At 39.2% G+C, this 18,197-nt stretch overlaps 1 protein-coding gene across 1 annotated transcript in view; it reads right to left on the bottom strand.

The window, feature by feature from the left end:
• The window catches only part of KIAA1211L (KIAA1211-like ortholog), a 77,386-nt gene extending 60,598 nt beyond the window's left edge, over positions 1-16,788 (bottom strand). Inside the window, exons 1-4 of the mRNA XM_006879488.1 lie at positions 16,719-16,788; positions 7,125-7,293; positions 2,820-2,955; positions 2,333-2,497 (exon numbers count right to left, since the gene is read on the bottom strand). Of these exons, the coding sequence (XP_006879550.1) occupies positions 2,333-2,497; positions 2,820-2,955; positions 7,125-7,293; positions 16,719-16,788 (540 nt within the window). The remainder of the gene's footprint in view (positions 1-2,332; positions 2,498-2,819; positions 2,956-7,124; positions 7,294-16,718) is intronic.
• Positions 16,789-18,197: the final 1,409 nt, after the last annotated feature.

Genomic DNA, 18,197 nt, shown 5'->3' with positions numbered 1-18,197 from the left:
AAACAGCCACACACCAAGGGAAAACATGGTGAGGATCAATCCTTAAGCACAAGGATGCCAAGCTAGCAAAAGCTAGGTGAGGGACATGGGCAGTTTTATTTCAGAGCCACAAGAGCGATTTGAAGCAGCTGATTCTGTGTGTCTTGTTTTTCAGGTTGGGAGCTGGGGTCCTCAGCAAAGGAGGTTCTTCTACTTCACTGCCTATGCCAGAATAAGATGTGAGAGTCAGAGAACCGTGGGATGGAGGCAGGAGATACTTCATTGAAGACCACTGAGAAGGCTCTGTCTGGACATCTGTGTGAAAGATGCATACTGTCATCTGGGTCCTAAGGCTGGAGACACTGAAGCTTCATATATATGAAGGTGCAGACAAAAAACAATTAGTATGTGTCTTTTTGCCTGTTTATTACATTGTGGTGACCACAAGCTTATCAACCTCCCCTTACTGGTATTTCAAGGATTTAAGGTATCAAATGGTGCTGGAACAGCTCCAGGAAATAAGCTAATCCATCCTTCTTGTCTTCTATTCCTGCTTTCTGAGGAGAGGCCATATACAGAGACCCACTCTCCTAGGACTCCAAGGAGAGGTCTATTCTGCAGAAGAGAATACTTCTCCAAGCAGCCCTGTGTGAATCTCCTGACCTAGGAGCTTATTCAAACTCAGCCATAGCCCACCCTTCCGTGAGGTGTGGTATCTGTGATGCTCTGAAAACCCACAAATACACACATAATTAGGTGAGGTTCTTTCCCCTGCCTTTGTGAGAAAAAGGAATCTTCTGAACGTCCTACAAGCAGCTTCTGAACATAAGAGCTTCTGAACAGCTCAGAATGTTCAAGGTACATACAACTATACAGATCACACCGCGTTGCTCAAAAAAATAAGTTGGAGTTATGACCCCTGTGTCTGTGAATGTGACTTCGGGACAAAGAGGTTTTCCTTTGCAGGTACTATCTGTGAATGATGTCACACTGAACAGTGTGGGTCTTAAAGCTATCAGACTGGACAGAAATCCCAGACAGAAAAACAGCCACACACCAAGCGAAAACATGGTGAGGATCAATCCTTAAGCACAAGGATGCCAAGCTAGCAAAAGCTAGGTGAGGGACATGGGCAGTTTTATTTCAGAACCCCAAGAGCGATTTGAAACAGCTGATTCCCTGAATGTGAAGGCCTGGATTCTGGAGCTGGGAGGAAATAGATTTCTTTAATCCACCCATTTTGTTGTATCGTGTTAAAGAAGTCTAGGAAATGAAGACAACAATGACCTAACACAGGCCTCACACTGTCATAATGAGTGGTCCCTTTGCCAGGGCAGAAGTGACATGGCTCCACGGATGTACAGACACAGGGTTGTATTTAAAAAAACAAAACAACAACAAAAACACCTTTGGACCTCCACTTCACTTTTATTCCCCCTACAGGCATAATGACAAGGGAAAAATAAAATCTATTTAATCACTTATGAACAAATAAGGGCACAGTGGTTTATAAACTTGACTACAGGCAGAAAAGTGAGTCATTTAAACCCACCAGCCACTTGACTGAAAAAAGATTTGGCAGTTTGCTTCTGTAAAGGTTTATTTCCTTGGACATTCTATAGCACATTTCCACTCTGTTCTAGAAGGTCAGAATTGGTTCAAACTGGTTTTGGTTTATTATGTACAAACATATTTTACGAGTTTAAAATGGTAGTATAATGAGATACAATGTTGGTATATGAGAATCAGATCAATTCCTCCAGCCCCTCTGCTCTGATTCCAAAGGGAAGATGGTATTCAAGACCAGTTCCACTGCTGTTGAAGTCACAAATACCAGCCCTGCCTGGTGAACTTCCTCTGCTGTTGTGTTCACCAGTATCATACTTCATATTTCTGCTTCTACCCAGCAAGTTCTCAAAGTCATAGGCTGAGAGAAATAGGAATCTACATAAAAGCCTGTATGGATTTACTATTTCTCCCTCAAGCCAAATCTCATGATGCCAGGAAACAGACACAAAGGTGCCCCATTTCTTTTTAAATGAGGTGACTGGCCTGGTTATCTGCTCAGACAAGAATTACAAGGTGCAAACCTGATTGTATCAGACTAGTAACTATAGTCAGAGTGTTATCTAAAGTACATCTACTAATAAGTCTTGAATTTCTGCACTGAGAATAAACAGAAACACAGCTCACAGACCAATAATGGGCTCTAGTGACTCGACCTGGAACATCTGTTGGCTTCTCTAAGAAAACACACCTATGATGGAGACATTTAGAAGGCAGACAGGGACAATCGGTGTTCCCAGGCATCCTCCATGGGGGGCAAAGATGGAGACACAGGAAGTGTACTTGCCTTTATGGTTGTGCTGGGAGCGACGTCATGCAGCAGAGACATCTCCGGGGGGCTGCTAGGAAGACCATCATCTTCAGAGCTCATGCCAGCATCATCCCCACGCTTGACAGGAAGTCCTCCAGGAGGAGGTGGTGGCCCCAGTTTCACATTACACTGTATTTTTAACTGGATTGAAACAAAGATCATTCATTCTTAACTTCATCAGTGACATTTGACAGCATGCAGTCCTACTCAGTCATTTGAAAAACCATTTGTTTTAGCCCCCTTAATGATATACTACAGGGCAGAGCTGAAAGAGTGGCTGCCGCTGGTTTTTCTTGCACCATCTTGAAAATGGTTTCCATTAAGCATGAATCAAGATCAAACTATAACTCTTTCAGTGTGTCCTCTGCCCATTGTGAAGTGCATGTGGACTGTAACAAAAGTAAAACAAGTGGAAACCATTTAAACACCTTTTGATAAAATTACCAAGTAAAAAAACTTATACCTGCAGAGCTTTGATCCGATCACACACATTTTCTTGGGAAAACACTCGTACGGGCCGACCAGGATCGGGGCCTGACTCAGGGATGAAAATACTGTCGTGTGAGAGGGCTCGGTTGCCCAGTCCACCCCTGGACTCCCTAGGATAGAAGAGGCACCATGAGACTCTGTCCATCTTCCCTCCCCTGACTGTGGGGGTTCCCAGGATGAACTTAGAGGGGGGATGAGAGTTGACTGCATGTCACACAACAAGCTCTTTATTGCATTTATCGTTTTAATTGCCACTGCCTTGAATTTATCCCCACAGTGTCAACTGCAACAACTGACTCTCAAAAGCACTGGATAGTCAGGTATTTTCCTGATATATCTGAAGGTTGTGTGAATTCTTATTAAATAAACAAACCAAGATGTGACAAGGTGTGAGATCCAAGACAGCAGGAAGCAGATATGAAGGACTGGCAGGCGGCCTTGGCTAGATCATCTGATTTTTATGGAATTTGTCATGAACACTGCAAAAGGTGAACTCATTTCTTGTGGGGAGACAAACAGAACCTCAGTGGGCTAAAGGCCAGGTTTTCACAGCAGGCTGAGGGTCTGCCTGACCAATGGACTCCTCCTGCACCCCCCATCCCAGACCCTCTGAAACATATATGCATGGCTGTGTGTGAAAGGAGAGTTTCAAATCTACAAAGCCACACTATTACCTGACGCTGGCATTCCATGAACTGTGCAACTCACCCTCTGCAGAGATTTAGGTCTTAAATTGACACTGGGGTTAGAGAGGGGGTTCATTATGCCCCATCCCAGCCCTCTCCCCAGCACTGAGTTCAAGGCTCAGATCTGGCACAGGACTCAGTGGGAATTCACAAGTTGTCATGAGAGGAAGTGGAATTAGTTGGCAGATTGTCCTAGCAGCAGTGGCTGTCTGAACAATAGGTGGAAGGAGATGATGGAGTCAGACGATGAGGGAAGGAAAGTCTGCCTCTGCACACACTGGACATCTTGTACCCGTACGGACCCCACCCTGTGGGCATCCTGCTATGTGGGGTCAATGGCCTCTGGGTGTGGCTTCGCCCCACTGCATTTCAAATTGTGTTGGTTAATGCTGCTTTCTTTTCATTAACTTCCTTTCTGGCTCATAACACTAAGTTTGCAAGTAAGAAGCCTGTGGCTCCCCAAAGAGTGTATCCTCACATTTCAGGGCCCCAGCATGAGTGTGTCTTGGTGGCTCATAGTGATGGATGAGAAGAGTGGGTAGTATGGGCTCATCAGTGGGCTGAACGTGCTGCAGAAGCTGGAAGGCATGCACCCTCTCGCAGAGGTTAGAGTGCCTGTAGGATCCTACCTCCTCCTTGTGTTTCTCTCTATACAATTTGCACTTCTTTGTCACAAATATATCCCACCTCAAGTTTTCTTTGCAAGAATCAATTTCAACAAACTTTTATAATAAATGAAATTCAGGTCCCTGTGAAGTTCAAGAGAGCTAAGGACAAGAAAGACATTATCTCTTTCAATGGTTTTAGTGACGAGAAGGAGACAGACAAGTGGACTGGCCATTTCCCTTTGACTTACTCCTCTAGCTGTTCTCTGGAGGTTAGGGCCCTCTCTTGGTCCAGGCCTATATCACCAACACCACAAGATAGTCACAAGATAGGATGTGGGTGGTACGGCTGGCATCACTTCTCTGGGGTTGGCCAAGTGAAAAGAAATTAAAAGCATTATTACTAAGACAAGCAGCCCTCTCAGCACAGCAGTTAAGCTCTGCACAGCTAGCAGAAAGGCTGGTTCACTCAGCTGCTCTGTGAAGAATAGCCTGGCAACAGGTCCTGTAAAGATCACAGCCTTGGAAACCTTACTGGGCAATGCCCACATCACTTGGGTCACAACGAGCAGGGATTTGCTCAAAGGCACCGAACAATAGCATTACCAAGGGAACAAGCATTCCAGGTTTCCTAATGGATTCCCAGGTCCCATTTTACCAACTGCGATTACCAGAAACCAAAACCTCATCTCTCCATTTCAATTGTTTGGTGCCACCAAGTGGTCAATATAATCTCTACTCCTCTAAAAACAGTCAAAGCTCATTACAGCATAGAGGGCACTGCATGCATATTAATACTATAATAATAAAAAAAAATACTCATCCATTGTGGCCTAATAAATTACGACTCAAATATACTCACAGGGCAGTAGTTAACTGTCCCATTGGGTTTTCAAGGCTGCAGATCTTTACAAATGTAGACTGCTACATCTTTCTCCTTGGAGTAGCCGGGGGATTTAAACCACTGACCTTTAGGGCTAGCAACTGAGTGCTTAACCACTGCAATATCAGTACTCCTTGTTCCTATTAAAAGTGATGAAGTAATTTGGAGATGGAGAGAGACAACGGTTGTACAACAAAACGAACATAGTGAATATCACTGCACTGAAGAATACATGTAAACACTGGTGAACTGGCAAGTCTTTAGTGATGTATATTTTAATTTCATTATTTAAAAAGTTAAAAACAAATAGTAGGAGGCTCCTGAGGAGGAGGGAAGAGGACAAACACATCACTGGGAGGCCCAAGCCCATTACTCCCTTTGCTCCCTTTGTTCTATTCCTTAATCCTGGGGGACACGGTGTCTTCTGAAGGGGGTTATCCTCCAAATCCAGAGGGCAATGTTGTTAAAAAGGAAATACAAAAGTTGGTGTAGCTTTTCTGTAGAAAAATCTGTTTCCTTTTAGTCACAGTAATCATTTCTAGGATAGCACAAAGATATTCATTTTAACTGTTTTAAAAAGAATATATGAATAGGCATTATCTGTAAGACAACAGTCTAGAATTAGAGGTGCACTGCAAAGTGAATGGTGAAGAGGGAAAGGAGAAAATTATGCAACAATGAATGAATTTTTTTTTAAAGTGAACTGGGGATTAGGGAGGTAAATATGCAACCATGAATGAATAAAAATCCAATATTCTGTAAACTTTTGTTGAAATTGCAATTTTAAAAAATGGGAAAAAATAAGTAAAAATGTCTTCACTAGACTTTCTAAAATGTTTAACATCTATTGGATCTGCTCTTCCCAATGACATTTTAGATTATTTTTATATGACTAACTAGCAGGAAACATTGTTTTGTTTTAATCTCTTTGATGGAAAACTAAGTAGCTCTGGTGATGTCGTCTGTGGAGAGCTGTTCTGCTAACCCAAAGGTGATGACTTTCTGAAGGTTTAACTTTACCAGCGGCTCTTTGGAAGAAAGGTGGGCAATCTTTTCCTGTGTGACTTACAGACTCCTGAAAACCTGCCGGAATGTCAGCTATGAGTTGATTCTGACTCAAGAGCAATGATTTGGTTTTTTTAGCTTCTTGTACTAAATTATTATTCAAAGTTCAACTTTAAGTGAGAGACATGCAGTTTTCTAGTTTTGTGTCCAGGTCCCCGAAGGAACTGCTTGTTAAGTTCAAACAGAACCCTTATCCTAGAGGCCATTCCTTGGAGAGGGACATTATGCCTGGAAGGCTGGAGGGATGGTGAAGGAGAGGAAGACCCTAAACTAAGTGGACTGACAAAGTGACTGAAGCAACAGACTTAAGTATGTCAGACATTGTGAGGATTGCAAAGGATAGGACCGGGTTCAGATCAGTTGTTCACAGGCTCATTATGAGTCAGACACACTTGACTCAATGGCACTAAAAACAACATATTAGACAAGTGGCAAAATTTCTCTAAGTCCTGGTTTGCTCATTTACAAAATAAGAGATAAGCATATCTATGCATGGCTTTGCTGTGCTTTGCAGATGCTGCATTTTTCACAAATTGGAGGTGAAAGTCTACTGACACCGTTTTTTCCAACAGCATGTGTTCACTTCATGTATCTGTGTCACATTTTAGTAATTTTTTTGCAGTACTTTAAAATTTGCAATATATACAATATAATGTAAACATATTTTTCATCTAAACTGGTAAACCAAAACATCCACATGACTTGCTTTACTGCAGCATTCACATTACTGTGGTGGTTTACAACCAAATCAACAGTATCTCCAGGTACGCCTGCTTAGACTCATACAGTTACTGTGATTTTTAACAGACAGACCACCTGGCAAGCACATAGCAGCTGCCCAATAATGCTTTCTCTTACTTTGTATATGAAAAGACCAAAACTACAATCTCTGAGAAAGAACTTCCGATGAGACACCTAGAAGATAAGTAGGCTCAGAAAGCTAGGCAAATTGCAAAAAGTGAAACAGAAGGCTTTAGTCCATCTCGCACATACCCTCCTGCTTGGCGAGCAAAGCAAGACGGAGAGATAAGGTAACTTACTCAAGCTCATCCTCAGAGTCGTAGCCCACTGGCCCTGACTCAAGGGCAATGACCTCACTCTTCGCTTGATTTTGTTTCCAAGTGCTACTGCTTGCGGATGAGGGTGATTCCTTCCTCTTCTTCTTCCCAAAGAACTTCTTAAAAGTTTTGAATTTGGATTTCTTCTTTCCTAGACAAATTTTAAAAATCAACCATAAGCAAAAGCATGCTATTTAGAGGCTGGTGAGATCTCACCAAACATATGTGAGAAGTGCATGTGAAGAAAAAGCAAGATTTCTGTTTATACAGTAATTATTCCCTTTTGTGTTTTTATTGTTACTATTGTTTTTAGATCTATAGACATACAGTATATCTTTTTTTCCTATTCTTTTTTTAAAATTAATTTTGGATGAAATATGTTTATGGCATTGAAGTCTATGGGGGAGAGAATAGTCTAAAAGTATTCTATTTTAAGGCATTATTTTTATCGTAGGAGTACGCAATGAGGGTTGCAGAGTGGATTATATTTGGGGGTAGGGAGTGGGGTTTGGGGAGGTGCGGGGGGATTGTGTACCAATGAGGGAGTTTTTCTTTTGCTTTTCAAGGAGAGGAGCAAAGGGGGGAGGAGTTTGTGTGGGGAGAAGGGTGCAACAATGAATGAATGGAATTCCAAAATCTCTGTAGATGTTCACTGAAATGAAAAATAAACAAACTAAGTAAAAAAAAATTAATTTTAGTGAAAGTTTACAGAGACTTTGGATTTCCATTCATTAACTGTTGCACTTTTCTCCCTGCCCAACCTCTCCTGATCCCAGTTCGCTCTTCTCTTTGAAAAGTAAAAGAAAAATTCTTTCATTGTTATACAATCCCTGTCTCCAAGTCCACTCCACTATACAGCCTTCATTCTGGACTCCTGTCATGACAATAATACCTAATCACATATTCCTTTTAAACAGTTCTCTCCCTCATCTGTTTCAATGCAGTAATCATAATTTATCCCATCTTTCTCAGTCTCCCCCCAACCTAGATGTCAGTTCCATTTTACAATAGTGGCACTATGCAGTATTTGTCCTTTTGTGACTGAGATATTTCACTCAGCATAACGTCCTCCAGGGTCATCCATTTTGTATAATATTGCATGAGTTCCTTGTTTTTCAATACAGTGTGGTATTCTATTGTGTGAATATACCACAGCTTCTCTATCCATTTGTTTACTGATGGGCACTTAGGTTGTTTCCAACTCTTTGCTATTGTGAGCAAAGCCATGATAAACATAGGTGTGCATATATCTGCTTGGGTGGCAGTTCTGGTTTCTTTGGGGTATATTCCCCAGTAGTGGGATTGCTGGATCAAATTGTATTTCTATTTGCAACTTTTCAAGAACGCGCCATACTGCCTTCCATAGTGGTTGCACCATTTTACACTCCCACTAACAGTTTCTCCACAACCTTGCCAGCATAAGAAAAACAATAAATGTAATTCATCACATTAACAAAGCAAAGAAGAAGAACCACATGATCATATTAATTGATGCAGAAAAGGCTCTTGTCAAAATCTAACACCTTTTCCTGATTAAAACATTCAGCAAAATAGGATTAGAGGGGAATTTCTTCAACATAGTAAAATGTATCTATGAAAACCCAAGAGCCAACATTGTTCTCAATGGAGAGAGAGCAAAGGCATTCCCTTTAATAACGTGAACTAGGCAAGGATGCCCACTCTCACCTCTCTTATTCAATATTGTACTGGAAGTCTTAGCGATAGCAATAAGACAAGAGAAGGAAATAAGAGGTATCCAAATTGGCAAAGAGGGGGTAAAATTATCTCTATATGCAGATATGATATGATAGTATACTTAGAAAATCCTAAAGATTTAGCAAGAAAACTACTGGACACAGTTGACCAATTCAGCAAAGTGGCAGGATACAAGACCAACATACAATAATCAGTTGGATTTCTCTACAGTGACAAAGAGAATACAGAACTGGAGCTAAGAAAAACAGTGCATCATTCTTACAAACCTGAAACTCAGTCTTAATTTCTATTTAGTTTAGACATTCAAGAACACAAAATAAACTTTAACACATTACCACAGAACAAAACACAAATTCTACACTTGAAATTCACGTTTTCTGTGTACAATACACATGCTGTCATTGTTAGATGCCTTTGAATCTACCACTATTCAAATGAGTAGATCCAAACCTTGCCATATCCTAGCACCATAATCTCTGCCTGACTGAATCCATTTTGTTGAAGATTTCCCTCTCTTTTTCTTGACTCTAGACTTTCTCTGTATTATGTCTTTTTTTAATATTTGGTCTTTCTTGACAACATGTCCAAAGTATGTGGGATGAAATTTCATCATCCTTGCCTCTAAGGAGCACTAAGTGCACTTCTGCCAAGATAGATTTGTTTACTGTCTTGACAATTCACAGTATATTCAATACTCTTCTCCAAAACCACAATTCAATGTCATCAATTCTTCTTTGGTCTTCCTTAGTCACTGTCCAACTTTCATATGCATAGCAAATAACTGAAAAGACTATGTCTTAGATCAGATGCACCCTAGTCCTTAAATTAAAATTGCTCTTCAACACTCTGCAGAGGTCCTTCACATTAGATTTCTCAGTGCAATATGTCTTTTGATTCCCTGACTGCTGATACTGTGGATGTTGACTGTGGTCCCTAATAAAATGAAAGAACTGACATCTTCAATCTTTTCCCCATGTATCGTAACATTATCTATTGGTTCAGTGGTTAAGATTTTTATTGATATTCAGATGTAATTCATGTTGAAGACTAAAGTCTTTGATCTTTTGCAGCAAGTGTCTGAAGTCCTTTTTGCTTTCTGACAAGCAAGGCTGTGTCAACTGCACAACACAGATTGTAGATGAGTCTTCTTCCAATCCTGAGGCTACCTACTTCATGTAGTACAGCTTCTTGAGTGATTTTCTGAGCATACAGACTGAACAGGTGTAAAGAAAGGATACAACCCTGAAATACATCCTTCCTAGGGTCACTATGAGTCGCAAACAACTCGACGGCACATAACAACAACAACAATCTTAAAATACATAGTATGTTCCCTTGTTCTGTTTGGACAACAGATTCCTGGTCTGTGTTTAGGGTTCCCATGAACACATTTAAGTATTCAACAATTTCCATTCTTTTCAAAATTATCCATTATTATGTTCCACACAGTTGAATGCCTTTGCATAGTCAATAAAACACCAGTAAACATCCTTCTAGTATTTTCTGCCTTAAGCCAAGATCCATCTGAGATTAGCAATGATATTCCTTGTGCCATAGCTGCTTCTAAATCTAGCTTCATTTTTTTGGGAAGTCCTCTGTCAATGTATTATTCTAATAGTTTTTAAATAATTATCAGCAGTATCTTTATTGTATGAACTATTAATGATACTTGTTGGTAAAATCTGCATTCTCTTGTATCATCCTCCCTTTTTTTTTTTAAATAAGTATTAATCTCTTCCAGTCAGTTGGCCAGGTAGCTGGCTTCCAAATATCTTGGCATAAGTGATCATGTCCAAGTTTGCATCTGAATCACCTCAGCCCACTCCTGGAGCCTCGGGTTTTTTTTGCCAAAGCCTTTTGTGATGATTAGACTTCATCCTTCAGTACCGTTGGTTCTTGACCATATGCTACTTCCTGATAGGATGCTACGTCTATCTTCTCTCGATGTTTCCTGCATCAGTCATTATTTTTTCTCACAAAGACCTTGAATATTCAACTCAAGGCTTGAATTTGTTCTACAGTTCTTTCAACTTGAGTAATGCCAAGTTTGAATAACTTTATCTGATCTATTTTGGGTTATTTACTTACTGTTAAATTAATCTACTAAATTTTAATCATTAGGATTATTTCTGGAAAATCCATTTTCTTATTTTTAAAGTGTGCTGTGTGATTGTATCTAAAAGTTACATATAGGAAAATTCACTCTTTCTAGTATACAGTATACACAGAGCTGCATAATCACCACCATAACAAAGGTCCCAAAAATACTCTCCGGTGTCCTTTTGTAGTCAAACCTTCTTCCTATTTCTAATTCCTGGGAAACAGTTCTTCTCTGATCATATTTTTGCCTTTTTCAAAACGTTACATTGATTGAATTGTATAATTGTATAATATGTAGTAGGGGTGTATTTTCTGGGTTTTGCCCAGTATATCACATTGCAGATTGGTTCTTGTTATTACTCATCGTAATAATGTGTTTCTTTTACTGCTGACCAGGAAGTGCTGGTGGTGAGAGAAAGATGGACCATCTCCTCCTGTGTGTTTTATGGTCCCTGAAAACCCACTGGAGGGTCAGGTATGGGTTGATTCTAACCATTGAATGGATATACCAGTATGTGTAACAATTCACCATTTAGAAGATGTTTGGGCTCACTTCCATTTTTGGCAATTACAAATAAAGTTGCTATAAGCATTAACATATTTGTTTGTGTAAACATATGTTTTATTTCCTTTATGTGAATACTAGGAGTAGAACTGCTGGATCATGTAAGTATATGTTCAATTTTATATGTAACTACGAGAATGCTTTCCAAGGTAGCTGTGTTACCTCGCAATCCTTCATTCTCTTCAGCAATGTATGAATGTTCAAGTTGATTCTTATCAGCATATAGTATCTATTGGCTTCTTTTGTTTTCATAAAGTTCATTCTAACAAATGTGTACTGGTATCTTATTATGACTTTAATTTGCATTGTCTATGAGTGTTGTGTTGTTGGAGCAGATTCCAACTCATAGCGACCCTGCAGAGCAGAAAACTGCCTGTTGGGTTTCTTAAGACATAATCTTCACAGGAGCACATTTCCAAGTCTTTCCTCTCAAACAAGAATTGAGCATTCTTTTCCATGGTGGGAAGTGTCCAAAAGAGTAGTCAGTTTGAATACTAAGATGTATTTAATTTAAGCCATAGTCTTTCCATTCACCTGATATAACCTGAGAGATGGACAATGAATAAGAGTGACAGGAGAATGGATGCCTTTGAGTTGTGGTACTGGAGAAGAGTGCTGAACATCTGATGGACTGATGAAAGAATAAACTTCTACGTCCTGGAGAAAGTTCAACCAGAGTGCTCCTTGAAGACAAGCATGGTGAAAGTTCATCTCACATACTTTGCTTTGGGCATGCTGTTAGCATAAATTATTCCTTGGAAAGTATTAGAGGGTCATGCTTGAAAAGGCAGAGGGTCAGTGAAGAGACAAATACCCTGAACAAGATGGATTGACAAAGTCAGTGAATGCAGAAATAAGACTCATGCGTCTTTTAAATTTTTTAAAAATTTTATAGTGGTTTACTTACAAAGTTCATATAACATGGTTTTCCACACCAGATCTTTATCCTTTCCTTTACCCACCCCTCCCTCTACTCATCAAATTATCTGACTTTATGATTAAGCAGCCCCCCTTACCTCCTTGAATCCTCGTATTTATTCTACAATAATGATTTTATACAGCATTTGATTTTATGAGACTGAGTTCACTGTCATGTTTTGATGAAGTACAGTTTACAGTTTTTAGTACTTTCTTTAGAAGATTTAGTTTTGGTACAATATTTTAAGAATGTCTGCCAAATACATGGTTATAAATATTTTCTCCAATGTTTTAAAGATGTCTTCGTTTCAAATTAGGGTCTATTTGCATTAATTTTTATAACACCTTTGAGGTATAGAACAAAATTCCATTTTCTCCCACATATTCCAAATGTCCTAGCACTACTCTGTCTCCCTGTTCTGGTCTATTACCAATACCACACTGTTTAGATTACTGTAGCTTTATAGTAGATGTAGGAATCAGTGTGAATCTTCCAATTTTTTTTAATTGAGATTTTAATGAAAATTTACAGAGAACTTGGATTTCCACTCATTCACTGTTGCACATCTTCCTCTCTGTCACCCTTCCCACCAGTTCGCTTTTCTCTTCTAAAAAAAATAATTCTTTCATTGTTATACAATCTCCCCCAGTCCACTTTACCATGTAGCTCTTATTCTGGACTCTTGTCAGGCAAATAATACCTAATCATGTATTCCTTTTAAACAGTTTTCTCCCTCATCTACTCCAATGCAGTGATCTGTGCACTTCTGTACAGAAGTAACTCGTGGTTGCTGTGATGCTGAACACTATGACACTGATGTGCCAAATGCGAGAATGGTTACCCATGGTGGACAGTGTTGGTGGAGCTTCCCGATTAAAACAAGCTTGGAAGCAGGAGTGGCATCCACTTCCGAAATGGTTTGCCTCTGGAAACTCTTACGAACAGTGCTCAGATCTTTCATTCACAGGGTCACTATGAGTTGCCTATGACTCGACAGCACTTAAGAACAACAACAACATCATGATTTGGTGCATAAATGTTGACCAAGATTATGTGTTCTTGATCTATTGTGCCTTTAATCAGTATGTAATGCCCTTCCTTACCTTCAATGGTGGTTTTCATTAATTGTCCTTTTGTTACTTTCCCCCATCCCCTCTCACCCCCTAAATTTATAATGAAACAATAATGACAAAAATACTAGAGAGATATCATATGTGTGTTATAAATTACTTGTAATATATATAATCGATGTTTTTTATAGGTTTATATATAAACCTATATAAAAACCTATATAAACACATAGATTATGGGAAAGTCTGCTGTTAGGGACCTCTCTAAAGTACTCAAGAGCAACGGTATCTCTCTGGACACTAAGGTGTGTCTGATACAGGCCATGGTCTTTGCAATCACTTGTTATACATCAGAGAGTTGGGCAATGACTAGGGAGGACAGAAGGAGAATTGACGCCTTTGAGCTGTGGTGCTGGAGAAGAGTATTGAATGTTCGACTGCCAAGAAAACAAACAGATCCATCCTAGAGAGGGTTAAACCAGGCTACTCCTTGGAGGCAAAGATGCTGGGGCTTCATCTGAGATACTTTGGACATGTAAGGAGAGACAGGTCTTTGGAGAGGGACATCATGCTGGGTAGAGTAGAGGGACAGTGCAGGAGGGGAAGACTCTCTATGAGGTGGATTGATTCAGTGACTGGGGTACTCGGGATGGGTGTGTCAGAGGCAATGCGATTGGCACAGGATAGAACAGGGTTTAGGGCTGTTGTACATAGCGTCGCTATGAGTCGCAAATGACTCGAAGGCACATAACAACAACAACGTGTTTATATTATTTGTTATGTATTTTGCAAAAAATATTTATTTTTAATCTGTTTGTATCCGAGGTGTGTCTCTTATAGACATCATATTGCTGGATGATGTTTTCTTATCCATTCTGCTACTCTTTTTCGCTTGATGAGTGAAGTTAGTCCATTTCTGTCAGTGGAATTAACAATAAAGCATATTTATTGCTATCTTTTTGTGGTATTGCGGATACCTCTATTCCATCTGCCCTTTTGTGCAGAGTTCATGTTACTTATGGCTTTTCTTACAATTTTCTTTGTTGGTATTTTTCGTTGATGGTGTTTTGGTATCTGCTAAATCTTTATGCTTTCCCTCTTTTTTATTTTGATGAAATGTTTACTGACTTTCTTGGAGGTTGTCCTATAAGGTTTTATTGAATTCCTAAGTCTAAGACTTTATTTTTAGATCTATGCCACTTTTCTATTTCCTCATCCTTCTAGGTATTTAAAAACTTTTTCTTAATTTTGTCAGCGGAAATGTAGTTGCTACTTTTGTTATATACCATCAAGTCAGAACCAACTCATAACTTAACTTCCATGGGTTTCCAGAGGCAGTAAATCACAAGGGAAGAGACTGCTCATCCTTCTCCTGCAGAGCACTTACTGGATTTGAAACATGTTCCTCTGTGTTCGCAGCACAACTCCTTACCACTAAGCTACCAGAGCTCCCTATGGAGTACACACAGTTATGTAGTGTGCACAGTTAATTTACAGCATATATTTTATAATTTTGACATCTGATGCCTTCAGACATCTGATTCTATGGTTTCTCTGGTTCTCATGATAGTATTTTGTTTCCTTATAGGAATTATTATCACTGATTTGTAATTTTCCATTATAATTTCATAGTAGACATTCTTTTAGAGAAGACTGTTCACTTTTCTAAGAGGGTTACCAATCTAGAAGCACTTATTAACTATATTCTTGGTTGATGATTTCTGAATTACCCAGGCAATACAAATCCAAGCTACAGATCCTCCCTCGCAGGGAACCAAATTGCATAGCTTCTGTGGCTTCTAGAATATTGTGGGGAATATCTCCAGGTAACTTCACATTGCTCTGTCCCTGAACTTTGATAGCCGACCTTTACCATACCTCCCATTCAATGAAGACATGAGAATAAAATTTAAATTTATGTAGACTGACAAGTGGTCAAAGGACAAAAATGGATTCTCTGCTCACGTATCTTTTTCTTTCAGTTCTGGACTATTTATTTTTTACTATCTACTAAACATTTTTTCAATTTTTCTTATCTAGAATTTATATTTTCAGCAGGAAGGGATTGATGTGAATAACCTAGTTCATTTTTATTTGTAAAAGGATTACCTTTGCTCTCTTACTTTTTAAATGCTGAATCTGTAAGTAGACATTTATAAGTCACCTTGTTACTTATGGTATCCAAAACTAGAAAAGACAGAAGTTGTTTTAGGCTAAAAAAAAAAATACTTCTTCCAAGTATGTTTTTTTATTCATAAGAAATAATTCAGTGTTCCATAATATTATAAATTCAAAATATCTTTATTTTTCAGAGTTAATTTCTAAAACTTTGTATTTTGGACAATTTGATATCTAGTGAAATGCTATAGAGAAAATGTGGTTCTAATATGAAACAAAAAGAAAATTTAAAAACTACACATAATAAATGAAATACAGTCTTTGGTGAAATTAGTATCTGATTGATGCTAGTGGATAGTAGCTGGGATTTAATATTATTGGAGCTGTTCCCTTTGCACTATATTAAGAAAAATACTATTAAAAAAAAAAGAAAAATACTATTGGCATTTGGGCTTTAAATAAAAGAGAAATGGAGAACTTTGTTAGTGCCCTAAAAAGAGCAGTAATAGGGGGAAACGTACCTTGTGGAATGATCGTGATTTTAATGTCTATTTTTTAACTCTATCAAGACATACATAGCAATACCTAGATAACAGCAAATCAATTACATAACTCGATAACCCTTGGAGCTGTTATGAGATGGTAATTCATGGCAAGTAGAAAGTATCATAAAAGTCCATGAGAGAATAAAAGAGAGGGATCAGAGTCTCTCTTAATAGAATTTCTTCTGGATGATTTAATTGAGCTGTACTTTGTCCAATCTCCTTCAGATAACTTCATACATTCTAAGATGGTAAGTTATTCATTTGTCCTCCTCCCTCTTGAGCCGATGAAAAGCTTCTTCAGGAATGAGAAAAAGCACTTCAAAAGCCCCTAGTTTTTTACAGAGAAATGAAAGGAGCATTACCTCGGGATGCCATTCATGAAGTTGGACCTCTTTTCCAAGTGATAATGGGTAAAACGTAGGAGTCACGAGCATTCACTTTCCACAAAGAGCCCCCAAAGGCCTGGCTGTGTTAGCTGCTCTTCCTGCCTGGAACTATGCACACACGTGAGGGCTTCCCAGAGTGGGGAAAGGAGGGCCTTACCTGTGTTGTCCTCCCCAATGCCTTCTGCAGCCTCTCGAAGCTTAATGTCCATCACCCTTGTAGATATCATGTCCAGCTCACTGAAAGAAGATGGAGATCCGTATTAAAGAACGTGTTTAGAAAAAGGTGGAAATTATATGGCTGCAGTGGTGGATTTTTGCCCATGACTTCATCTGTACACTCCCCAAAAGAGATCAAGTCCAGAGCATAGTGCAGAGCAATACCGGCCAAGCAGGTCTCCACAGCACAAGAGTAGGAGTCATGTTGTTGTTGTTGTTATTGTATAAGTGATGGGAACAATTTAAGTGGAAAACAGTAAAGCGCAACAAATGTATTATTAATTTACACAACACAGAACCGGTTACTGCTTCTAAAAATTTTCTCAAATTATAAGAATATTGGGGGGGGGTTTCCTGGTTAATTGAAGGAAGTTTAGAAAATACAGACTTAAGTTCACTTGTCAGTCAAAGACAACCACAGTTAATATTTTAGCCTATTTAATTCCTTCCACTGTGTTTTCTATGCAAATATTTAAGTGTACATGCACACAAGTCATATTTTTTTTATCTTTTTAAAGTATTGTATCGGTTTGCTTCCAAAGTTCATATACATTATGTTTCATAGTATTCTTCATTCACATTGTGTTTCATACAATCATTCCCATGCATTATATTTTCTAAAATTAATCACCATTGGACCTTGCGCATCATTACCCAATCTTTTCAGGTCCCCGCTGGATCTTTCTCATTCTCTTCACCTCTCCTTCCCTCTCTCCACTCACCAAGTAGTTCATCCCTGTGGTTTTGCCCCTATCCATTCTCATCCTTCTTCTCCCACTCCTTCGACCGCTTTGGTTCCCATCATGTTTCAGTAGTTATCCCTCTATTTTTACAACAATGGTCTTATGCAGTATTTATCCTTATGAGACTGAGTTAGCTCATTCAGCATAATGATCTCCAGTCTCTTCCAAGTTATGTAGTAGTTTTTTTAAATCATTGCTACTGAGTGCTGCATTGTATTTCATCACACAAGTCACATTATGCAGAGCTTTACTCATCTCCATGGAGTTGGAACCAACTCATGGAAGACCTTCCGGAGAGTTTTAGAGGCTGTAAATAACATAGGAGATTTCCCATTTTACTTGTATTATATCAAAACCCTAAACCTATTGCTGTTGAGTGGATGTCGACTCATAGTGACCTTCCATGAGGTGTCCAAGGCTACTAATCTTTACAGAAGGAGATTGGCCATCTTTCTCGTTGGTGGATTAAAACCTCATACCGTTCATCTAACAGCCTGACAAGCTTCACACTGCACAAAGGGAGCTCTGCTGGCCTGGGGGTAAGAAGTTGTGCTTTCAACTCAAAGGCACACTGTTTGAATCCACTAGCTGCTCTACAAGAGATAGATGGGCAATCTTCTCCTGTGCAGTTTACTACCTCTGAAAACCTGCTGAAGGGTGCTCTATGAGTCATTCCT

This window comes from Elephantulus edwardii, unplaced genomic scaffold, assembly GCF_000299155.1.
Source record: "Elephantulus edwardii isolate Elephantulus edwardi_28Jun2011 unplaced genomic scaffold, EleEdw1.0 scaffold00003, whole genome shotgun sequence".
NCBI lineage: Eukaryota > Metazoa > Chordata > Mammalia > Macroscelidea > Macroscelididae > Elephantulus > Elephantulus edwardii.
Note: the sequence above shows the minus strand (reverse complement) of the source record. Positions and strands in the feature narration are given on the sequence as shown.